At 40.0% G+C, this 12,267-nt stretch overlaps 1 protein-coding gene across 1 annotated transcript in view; it reads left to right on the forward strand.

Annotated features, from left to right (window-relative positions):
* The window catches only part of LOC117613584, a 9,913-nt gene extending 728 nt beyond the window's left edge, over nucleotides 1–9,185 (forward strand). The window contains exons 2-4 of the mRNA XM_034342189.1: nucleotides 1–440; nucleotides 2,878–4,614; nucleotides 6,264–9,185. The exon at nucleotides 1–440 is cut by the window's left edge and continues 551 nt beyond it. Of these exons, the coding sequence (XP_034198080.1) occupies nucleotides 1–440; nucleotides 2,878–4,614; nucleotides 6,264–8,960 (4,874 nt within the window). The 3' untranslated portion in view covers nucleotides 8,961–9,185. The remainder of the gene's footprint in view (nucleotides 441–2,877; nucleotides 4,615–6,263) is intronic.
* Nucleotides 9,186–12,267: the final 3,082 nt, after the last annotated feature.

The following is a 12,267-nucleotide window of genomic DNA, read 5'->3' on the forward strand; positions in this document are numbered from 1 at the left end:
AGCAAATGGGTTTAGCCGAGTGGTTCAAGAGCTGTCATCGCAAAGGGACACTTGATCAAATCATTGACCCGAGGCTCAAGGGTAAGATTGGAAACGCATGCTTGAATAAGTTTGTTGAGATGGCGATAAGTTGTATGCATGATAATGGGATCGAACGGCCGTCGATGAATGACGTGGTGTGGGGGCTGGAGTATGCAATGCAACTTCATCAAAGAGAGGAGGGAGAGAAAGATTTCGACCTTGAAAACAAGGGTGAAGATGAGGTTGCGTTGATGAATGATAATCATTCTACAGGGTTTACTACTAGTCGTAGTTGGGAAGGAGGGACGTTGAACAGCGGGCTGACCAAAACAAGTAGTGAGCAAATCTCTACAACTAACGAATCGATTAAAGGGATGTCTAGGATAGTGTTTTCTGGGATCAACGATTCCGAGGGGAGATGATGAATGATGATCAACATAGTAAGAACAATCACAGGCTTGCTAAGGCCTGGCGCTGGACTATGATATTTATTTGTATTACCAAACATCTCAACTCAGCTTCTTCTTTTTCTTTTGATCGAGCTTGTAATTTGGTTAATTAAACTTCCAAGTGTAGTCGCAATTCTATCATGTGAAATATAAACACAAATTCAAAGAAATTTGATGCGAAGTCATATATCAAACAAGCAACATCTTTCTATAATATGACTTTGCATCTAATCCCTTAACATTGTATAGAATTTATAAATTTTTTATTTTACTCACCTTAAATAAGATGGGATTTAAACACATAATTTACTGTTTATCTTTTTCAAGGACATCAATGTATAATTGAAATGAAGTGGTAGGCAGATGTGTGTTAGTGGTGATGGTGGAGGTGATGTCATTGCCTGCCATCACCATGACGTGAGATGTTGGTGGTAGGGCTGCTATGGTGATAAGGTGTATGATTGAACGAAATTAACTTGTGTGGTGATGAATTATATGTGTACAAGCAGACTCATGATGTGGATAGTGATAAGGTGTGTGATTGAACTGAATTAAGTGCACAAGCAGACTCATGATGTGGATGGACCAACCAAATAAATGAGTGGTTTTAAGTTTGTGCACTGCAGAGGTAGATAGAAAACGTAGGTACCAGGGCACAAGTAGAGTACTGGCAATATACAGATATTACATATCCAAGGAGGAAGGGGCCAAGAGACTATATATGCTTTGAGCTGAGCTGAAACCACAGAACATGCAATATTCGCTTGTCGCTTTTAACTTTTCAAGTGGCTTTGTACTATCCCTACAATAAATACAAAATGTAGCTCGCAACTTGCATTTTCCAAATAAGTGATTGATTACAACAGCTAGCTACGCCAAGAAGAAGAGTACCACTCCTGGATTGGATATATATAGTCCTAGAGTGTTGAGGATCCATTGCAAGAAATAAGAGGAAGAAGAAAAACACTCTAATCAATTCACCGCGAATTAATGGGTTCATCAGTCGTCGTGGGTGTGTTTGTGATTATGCTGACGACGGCGATGATGTCTCAGCTTCCCAGCACAAGCCATTGCCTGATGAACAAGAGCAGCAGCAGCACCTCCTCCTCCTCCTCTAATTGGTGCATTAATGGTAGCACCCACCAATATTGCCAGCAGCTTACTATTCCACAGGATAAGGAGGAGGGCTTTGAAGACTTGGAGTTAGAGTTCATGAATATGATCATGAAGCATATGCCGGTGGATGATTCGCATCACGAAACTAGCAACAGAATGCTGCCGTCAATGAATCCAACTTCTTATAATGTGTTACTAAATGGCCCGGCTTTTAAATGTGGGAGAAACGGGTATGGCCCATGCATTCCTAATCCCACAGAGAATAAGCGTGGGATGCAATGTAAAAGCCCGTACGACAGAGCTTGCATCCGTTAGTAAGGATATGGAGTTTGTGTAACAACAATTGCATTCTGCTTGTTATCTGTGTTTAATGGTATGATATCTCATTTTATATATGTTTCTTTAGAGGAATTAATTTCCTCGTCGGAAAGATAGCCCCCATAGTTCAGCTTCCAGGACCCCATAATTCCTAGATTAACCCCAAAGCCACCAAGGGAATTGCAGATTACGCCCCGGTACCATTAGACCATGGAAGTCTTCCACAAGAGCATATCCATGCATCATTGAATTTATATTGTCAGCCATTGAATTTACTTTAACAAAATCGGACGGCTAGGATTAAAAGAGGATCGAAAAGGATGTGATATTTTTTATTATATATATTATAGGATCAGTATACCCGAAAGAAAGTCTTTGATGCTTGATGAAAAATGAAAAAGCAAGTCTTCGATCAATCAATAGTATTATCCCACTTGTGCTCAAGTTGTGCATTCAAACAATAATGTAACGACAACTAGAAAACCAGCTCAGCTGATTAAAATCATTGGACGTTTTGGTCAAGTTGTGCTTTTTCAGAAAACAAAACAAAAACAAATTTCTTTTACAAACCACGCAATTTCTCACAAAAATATGCATATCTTTTTGGCTAACTGAAAGCTTTTGCCTGAATTATTTTATGTTGACGAACATAATTTATAATTTAAATATTTATTTTTAAATATATATATATATATATTTTAAAGCAAAAGAAAGCTTAAACACACCGAAAAGAAGAAAGCTGAAAGCTTTTAACTTTCCTCCACCAAGAAGATGGAAAAGAAGAAGCTCTGAACTTTCAAAGAACACCACTTCTGTAAGCTTATTCTCCACATGAATACAACAATACTTGATCCGAAGAAGACTTTCCAAATTCTCATTTGAAAATTAAACAGGGCAATCTCTCTGTTATCTTTCAGCAGCTTCCCTGTTTCTCACTTGATCATCATCATCCTCCTCTTAATCAACACCTTAATTACCTTATGATCTTTCTCTTCTCTTAGATATCATCAATAACCCAATTAGCAGCAAACACCTTTCGAAAACAATAACCATGAAGAAACTCCTTCTCCCTCCTCTGCCTATTTACTTCCTTCCCTTGTTTCTGCAAATCGCCACCCTACTCTCTGCACCTATCTACACTCCGGTCGAAGACATCACCATCAACTGTGGCTCTTCCGGAACCTCACCCAACATATATGACAACCGGAATTGGACTGGAGATATCAACTCAAAATTCTCCCCCATTCAATTACACCAAGATAACACCAACACCTCATCCCAAGTCAGAGAAGCACCTCCCTCCTCTGTTAGCCAAGTACCCTATACCACAGCTCGGCTTTCTCTTTCCGAATTTAGTTACAAAGTTCCCCTCTCCACTGGGCAGAAGTTTATTCGTTTATACTTCCACCCAGTTTCATATGACCCCGGCTTCGACCGATCCAAAACCCTCTTCTCTGTCCAAGCAGGTGGCTTTACCCTTCTCCATGATTTCAATGCTTCTGTAACTGCTGATGCTAGTGAGACTGAGACGCTAATAAGAGAGTTCTGTTTGAATATTGATGAAGGACAGAACTTGACCATCACGTTCACTCCGAGCAGAGCAATCCCAGATGCTTATGCCTTTGTCAATGGGATTGAGATTGTGTCCATGCCCACCAATCTTTACTACACTGCATTCGAAAGCCATGGAGTTGATTATGTAGGCAACAAAGTCAATTATCGCATCGAAAACATCACGGCGATGGAGACGGTGTACCGAATAAACGTCGGTGGAAGTGCACTCTCTTTCGACCAAGACACTGGGATGTACCGCAAATGGGACAGTGCAGTAGACGAGCAAAAGTACTTGGATGATTTGAGTTCCAGGTGGACTGTTCTTCCACAAAACGTTAGCCTTCAACTCAACTTTGTGAAAATACCAGAGTACTCTGCTCCACAAGTAGTTTACCAAACGGGCCGGTCAATGGGCAGCAACCACACCCGAAACAAGAGCTACAAACTGACCTGGGAATTTCCCGTAGATCCCAAGTTTCTTTACCTGCTAAGGCTACATTTCTGTGAGTTTGAGCCTGAAATTATGGACACCGGGGACCGGTCGTTTCTAATCTATGTGGAGAACCAACTTGCTGAGCCACAAGCCGACATAATCATGTGGAGTGGTGGAAATGGGAGACCAATCTACAGGGACTACGTTGTGTTCATGCCTGCAGGCCCTGATCGGAAGAAAGTTAAGCTCTTTCTTGCACTGCAAGCAAACCCAAGAGATTGGATGACCAAATACAATGATGTACTCTTGAACGGCCTTGAACTCTTCAAACTAAGTGATACAAATGGAAATCTAGCCGGACCAAACCCCGACCCACCACCACCAAAGCCGGTGCAGCTGAAAACCCCCTCAAAACAGTCGAAGAAGAAGTCAACTCCTATGCTTGCCACCGTTGCTGGTGCAGTTTCCGCCATACTCGTATTATTCTGTGTCCCCGGATTCTTGGTTATCAGGCGAAGAAGAAGATCCAAGGACACCGATGATGACTCATTTGTACTGTCCGGTTTGTGTCGTGATTTTTCATTGTCGGAGATCAAAGCCGCCCCCAAAAACTTCAACCAGGATTTCATTATCGGTGTTGGTGGGTTTGGCCACGCGTACAAAGGGAGCATCGATCAGGGCACAAACCCAAGTCGCAACATAGCGGGGCAGGAGATTCGAATTTGAGCGATGAGATGAAGGGTGAAGATGAGGTGTGACCAAAACTAGTAGTTAGCACAGTTCTCTGAGATCAACGATCCCAGTGGACGATGATGATTATCTGTGCAAATTAATATTCTTAATCATATATGGTATAGGGCTTGCGTGGAGTTGTATATCCATATGATGCAATTGTAAATATATTTGTAATTTTCTCCTTGTTTTTAATATTCTGCAAAATTAAAACTTCCATATAGTCTTGCAATTTCTTATTGCATACCAAATTGGGAATGTTGATTAAAGATTCCAACACTATTTGTAATTTTGTTACTGTCAAAAATTACTTCCTCTTTTCTTTTCTTTTTTCGCCTAAACAAAAATTTATTCCTCACTAATCATGCTTAATAGATTCCTCTTCCTTGAAATTGTTAGAAAGTATATAGATAGTTGAGCTTTCTTAGGGTAGTCAGATTGTCAATTTTGGATTGAAAAATGTTTGATGATCATACGTCCCTACCCTACTTGTACAAAAAAAATTCCAATCAGAGATCCACACACACACACGCATAACTCTCCCTCCCTTTACTTATCTTTGCTAAACCCCACACACACACACACACACACATATATATAATAACCCGAGCATCAAACAAACGCCTACAACTACCATGGTGAAGCAAAAGGTTGAAGGATGTAGCATATCTACATGGTCCCATATCATGTGGTCTGATAAGGTGGTACAAAAAAGATGGTCTCCTCCATAGCTCAACTGAATCAAGCATCATCTTTAAAAAAGAAAACAATAATATTGGCAGCCGTTGAATTTACTTTAACAGAGTCAGACGGCCAAGATTAAAAGAGGAAAGAAAAGCATATGTGATATATCTTTTTCTATTATAGGATCAGCATAACCAAAAGCAAGTCTTTGATGTTTTGTTTTTTTGGTAACGCAAGTCTTTGATGTTGGACCAAACAGAGAAAAGCAAGTCTTTGATCCATATCCTGCTTACGCTCAAGAAATTCAATACAAGCATGCCAACAATAATGCAGCGACAACTAGAAGACTAGCTGATTGAAAATAATAGGATGCTTTTGTCCCCTTGTGGAAGTGTAGGTTTTTAAAACAATTTTAGGCAAATAAGCTTCCATTCGAAAGAAATCAGAGTGATTGTGCTTTTTATTTGTGCTTTTCAGAAAAGAAAACAGAAACAACTTTCTTTTACATTTCCACGCAATTTCTTAGAAAAATATACATCTCAATGATAAAAGGAGACCTCCACTAACACATTTGAAACGACAATCGTAGGCCTACCTACCAGACCCATCAACACATGACAAAGATAGGGTAGCACTGAAACAATAGAAAGCTTATGTCTGAATTATTATCTCTTGACGAACCTAATTTCTTTAAAAATAAAAAATAAAAAAGCAAAGAAAAAGTTTACACCAAAAAGATGGAAAAGAAGCAGCTCTGAACTTTCAGAGAACACCACTTGTGTAGCTTATTCTCCACGTGAATACACACTTTCTTGATCAGAAGTTTCAAATTCACATTTGAAAATTAAACGGGGCAATCTCTCTGTTATGTTTCAGCAGCTTCCCCGTTTCTCACTTGATCATCGTCATCCTCCTCCTAATCAACACCTTAATTACCCTCTAATCTTCCTCTTCTCTTAGATATCATCAAGAACCCAATTAGCAGCAAACACCTTTCCAGAACAATAACCATGAAAAAACTCCTTCTCCCTCCTCTGCCTCTTTACTTCCTTCCCCTGTTTCTTCAAATTGCCACCCTACTCTCTGCACCTATCTACACTCCGGTGGAAGACATCACCATCAACTGCGGCTCTTCCGGAACATCAGTAAACATGGATGACAACCGGAATTGGACTGGAGATATCAACTCAAAATTCTCCCCCTCTGAGTTTAACCAAGCTAACACCAACACCTCCTCCCAAGTCGGAGAAGCACCTTCCTCCTCCTCTGTTAACCAAGTGCCTTACACTACCGCTCGTCTTTCTCGCTCCGGATTTACTTACAAAGTTCCCCTCTCCACCGGGCAGAAGTTTATTCGCTTCTACTTCCGCCCAGTTTCATATGGCCCCGACTTTGACAGGTCCAAAGCCCTCTTCTCTGTCCAAGCAGGTGGCTTTACCCTTCTCCATGATTTCAATGCTTCTGTAACTGCTGATGCTGGTGAGACTGAGAAGCTAATAAGAGAGTTCTGTTTGAACATTGATGAAGAACAGAGCTTGGCCATCATGTTCACTCCGAACAGAGCAATCCCAGATGCTTATGCCTTTATCAATGGGATTGAGATTGTGTCCATGCCTACCAATCTTTACTACACTTCTCCTGAAAACCCAGATGGTGCCCATTTTGTAGGCAACAATATCAATTATCGCATCGAAAACATCACGGCGATGGAGACGGTGTACCGAATAAACGTCGGCGGAAGTGGACTCTCATTCGACCAAGACACTGGGATGTACCGCAATTGGGAGAGTGTGGTATACGAGCAAAAGTACTTGGATGATTTGAGTTCCAGGTGGAGTGTTCTTCCACAAAACGTTAGCATTCATCTCAACTTTGTGAGAATACCAAAGTACTCTGCTCCAGAAACAGTTTACCAAACTGGCCGGTCCATGGGCAAGAACCACACCCAAAACAAGAGCTACAACCTCACCTGGGAATTTCCCGTAGATCCCAATTTTTTTTACCTGCTCAGGCTTCATTTCTGTGAGTTCGAACCTGAAATTATCGACACCACGTACCGATCGTTTACAATCTACGTAGTGAATCAAACTGCTGAGCCACAAGCCGACATAATCATGTGGAGTGGTGGAAATGGGAGACCAATCTACAAGGACTACGTTGTGTTCATGAAGGCAGGCCCTGATCATAAGAAAGTTAAGCTCTTTCTTGCACTGCAAGCAAACCCAATAAATTGGATGACTACATACAATGATGCACTCTTGAACGGCCTTGAACTCTTCAAACTCAACGATACAAATGGAAATCTCGCCGGACCAAACCCCGACCCACCTCCACCAAAGCAGATGCAGCCGAAAATCCCTTCAAAACAGTCGAAGAAGAAGTCAACTCCTATGATTCCCATCGTTGCTGGTGCAGTTTCCGCCATACTTGTATTACTCTCTGTCCTTGGATTCTTGGTTTTCAGTCGAAGAAGAAGAGACAAGGATACCGATGATGACCCATTTGTACCTTCCGGTTTGTGTCGTGAGTTTTCATTGTCGGAGATCAAAGCCGCCACCAGAAACTTCAACGAGGGTTCTATTATCGGTGTTGGTGGGTTCGGCCATGTGTACAAAGGGAGCATCGATCAGGGCACCCTTGTTGCGATCAAACGGCTTAAACCCGAGTCGCAACAAGGGGTCCCAGAGTTTAGGGCGGAGATCGATATGCTCTCCCAACTCCGCCACCAACATTTGGTGTCTCTCATCGGGTACTGTAAAGATAGAAGGGAAATGATCTTGGTGTATGAGTACATGGAAAATAAGACTCTTTATGATCATCTAATGAACCCAAAATCCGATCCTAATGCACAACCACTTCCTTGGGAAAAACGGCTCCAGATTTGTATTGGCGCAGCGCGTGGTTTGCACTACCTTCACACTGGTGGTACGGAAGGCACCATCATTCACCGTGATGTAAAAAGCACAAACATTTTATTGGACGAGAAATGGGTGGCCAAAGTTTCGGATTTCGGGTTGTCGAAAATGAGCTCGATGACCATGTCCAAAACCCACATTACCACGGCAGTGAAGGGTAGTTATGGGTATTTGGACCCAGAATACATGCTCCGAAATCAATTGACCGAGAAGTCGGATGTGTACTCATTCGGCGTCGTGTTGTGTGAGGTGCTGTGTGCAAGGCCAGCCTTGATGCGTACAGTGGAGAAGAAGGAAATGAGTTTGGCTATGTGGTTCAAGGCCTGCCATCAGAATGGGGAACTTGATCAAATCATCGATCCAAGCTTGAAGGGTAAAATTGAAGACGAGTGCTTCAAAGTGTTCGTTGAGATTGCGCTGAGTTGTATGCATGAGAATGGGAAACAACGTCCGTCGATGAACAACGTGGTGGAGGGGCTTGTGCAAGCATTAAAACTTCAGCAGAACGGAGATAAGATGGACGAGGATGATGAAACCAAGGGTGAAACAAAGGAGACTGCAATTATGAATGAGAGCGATGGAGGTTTTAGTTCCAGCTGGACAGAGTCATCTGATTCGAAGAACAGTAGTAGGGTCACCAACACCAGTAGTGATCAAAGTTGTTCGACCACCAACAATTCCATTAAAGGAATGTCCGGGACAGTTTTTTCTGAGATCAAAGATCCCAGTGGAAGATGATGCGTGACGATCATGAGCAGCACTTGTAATAAAATTAAAGAGAAGAATATATCTTGCTAAAACTCAGAAGCTTCATTTGGATTGTGTGGTAAGTTTTAATATTATTGTAAGCTTGTAATTCTAACTCAATTTGTGATTGTTATCTCTTAAAATTCCAAGGCATGTACAAGATGCATGAATTGTTTATTCCTATGAGGATGACCAAATGTATTGGATTTTTATGCATGCCATTGCCAACTGTGGAAGCTCTGATATGCTATTCGTTGTGCAAAAGTTGGGGAATCACATGGTCTTTTAATATTCTAAACTAAAGTGAGATTGTGGGAGACCTGATGAACTGATAATTGAACTTCTTTTTTTCTTTTTCTTTTTTTCCTTTTTCGTAGCATATGGGGCCACAGCCAAAATCATCACATCATAAAAGTCGCAACCAATTGGGTTTAGTTTTCTTATATTATGACTTCTAAAAACAAATGAATAAAACATTTGTAAGAAAAATACATCACACAATTTTGTTCAAACAATTTTAGTTCAAAAAATAATAATTGAAGACAAAACAATTATGGTGGAGTTTTTAGTATAATACAATTATGATGAAAAAAAACTGATTTAATACTTTTAAAATATAAAAAATAAAAAATAAAACTCCCATCAAGCAACAACCACCTTCCTCCTAAACCCAGCCCTTATACTGCCTGCCAATTGCTGCTGCCCCTCGTTAAGCAGTTAACATCCTTTTATTTGCGTGTAAATACGCGGATGTTAAATGCAAAGGCTCGAGATCCTACTTTGTCATAATGACCTAAATTTTAGATGATAATGGTAAAATTATTTTTAAATTTATCATTGCTTTTGATAATTTATTCCACAAACCAAGAATTACCAAAATAAAGGTCATCATTACTTTACTTCTTCTTTCCATGGTCAATTTCTGCACCTCTTTCTGATTTCTCTGTCGGATTCTTCTGTGGTACATTGTACGCAATTTTGTAATCTCTATTTGCAATTCTTAGTCTACAATATGCAATTGCATTCCACTCTTCTTTTGGTTTTTACTTTTTTTTACTTTTTTTTACTAGAAGGCTCATTGGCTCACACTCTTATAATGTATGCAAAGATCACCAAATTTTCATTTTTTGGCTAGAGGTCCTCTATTTTGTCTGTGTTCATTTGCATGACAATACAAATAATCTACTACTACCTAAAAGCTATAGAAAATTAAATGTGATATCATCTATTTTTTCTAACCAAGACTGTTTCACATAAATAAGAAATAAGATCTCTAAAAAGAAACGGCATTATTCATGCTCCACTCAGTAGCCAATCCATTTTCGTATCATGGTAAAAGTAGTCTATATGAAAAATTTCTTAATTGAGTTACAACTTCAACCTCTAAGGATTCCATTACCATAGTTATTAATGAATATGTAACTACTTTTCTCATCAGTCGGTTACTCCAAAAAAAAGGTTTCACAGAGGAACTGTTTTTATTTTTTTTCAATTTTCTTGACAGGTCTTTTGTTGCAAGAGTAGAGTAATACCAAACAACTCAGGCAATATGCACTCAATACATTGTTCAAGCTGTAGCCTACGCCACTAGATGAGATAATGACAGAGCATAATACGCTGTTGATAATTTGGAGAGCCTTGTTCGACTGCTGGTTCATGCAACTTTGTGGGGTCCCCTGCACTTGCAACTCTTTCTCTCAATTTTCTAAGACACACGTAATCAAAATTTTGCACACAAAGAATAAAAGATTAAAGCAGAGTCCAAACTCCAAAGGATTTAACATTTTTGTTAAATGAATAGCGGTGACTCTTTGTGGTATTTGGTCATGCTATTTGGAGCAAAGGCTGCAGACTCATATTGAAGTTCCCCAAATTAACAGTTTTGTGGCCTTTTCAGCAGCTGAAAAATGAAATGAAATTTTGTGTTGCTTTGTTATTAGAGCCACAATTGTGTATGGTCTTATCAGAAATACCTTTATGATTATATATAGTTTATTTTTTACAAAATTTGGTATCGATTCAAATTTCTAATTAAGAGTTACGTTTAATTCTCGAATTTTGTGTTTCTGATCTAAGTCCTCTCACTTTTATGCTACAAAAGAATTGAATTGGATTGGAGATATCAACTCAAAATTCTCCCCCATTCAATTACACCAAGATAACACCAACACCTCATCCCAAGTCAGAGAAGCACCTCCCTCCTCCTCTGTTAGCCAAGTACCCTACTCCACAGCTCGGCTTTCTCTTTCCGAATTAGTTACAAAGTTCCCCTCACCACCGGGCAGAAGTTTATTCGTTTATACTTCCACCCAGTTTCATATGACCCTGGCTTCGACCGATCCAAAACCCTCTTCTCCCTCCAAGCAGGTGGCTTTACCCTTCTCCATGATTTCAATGCTTCTGTAACTGCTGAGTCTAGTGAGACTGAGACGCTAATAAGAGAGTTCTGTTTGAATATTGATGAAGGATAGAGCTTGACCATCACGTTCACTCCGAGCAGAGCAATCCCAGATGCTTATGCCTTTGTCAATGGGATTGAGATTGTGTCCATGCCCACCAATCTTTACTACACTGCATCCGAAAGCAATGGAGTTGATTATGTAGGCAACGAAGTCAATTATCGCATCGAAAACATGACAGCGATGGAGATGGTGTACCGAATAAACGTCGGTGGAAGTGCACACTCAACTTTGTGCAAATACCAGAGTACTCTGCTCCACAAGCAAGTCTTTGATCCATATCCCACTTATACTCAAGCAATTCAATACAACCATGCAAACAATAATGCAGCGACAACTAGAAGACTAGCTGATTAAAAATAATAGGACGCTTTTGTCCCCTTGTGGAAGTGTAGGTTTTTAAAACAATTTTAGGCAAATAAGCTTCCATTCGAAAGAAATCAGATTGAAATTTCTCAGAAAAATATAAATCTCAATGATAAAAAGAGACCTCCACTAACACATTTAAAACGACAATCAACACATGACAAAGATATGGTGGCACTGAAACTATAAAAAGCTTATGTGCGAATTATTCTCTCTTGACGAACCTAATTTATTTCAAAATAAAAAATAAAAAAGCAAAGAAAAAGTTTATACCGAACTTTTTGACGAACCTAACTTCTCTCTTGATGGAAAAGAAGCAGCTCTGAACTTTCAGAGAACACCACTCCATGTGAATACACACTTCTTGATCAGAAGTTTCAAATTCACATTTGAAAATTAAACAGGGCAATCTCTCTGTTATGTTTCAGCAGCTTCCCCGTTTCTCACTTGATCATCGTCATCCCCCTCTTAAT

This window comes from Prunus dulcis, unplaced genomic scaffold (assembly GCF_902201215.1).
Source record: "Prunus dulcis unplaced genomic scaffold, ALMONDv2, whole genome shotgun sequence".
Taxonomy (NCBI): Eukaryota; Viridiplantae; Streptophyta; class Magnoliopsida; order Rosales; family Rosaceae; genus Prunus; species Prunus dulcis.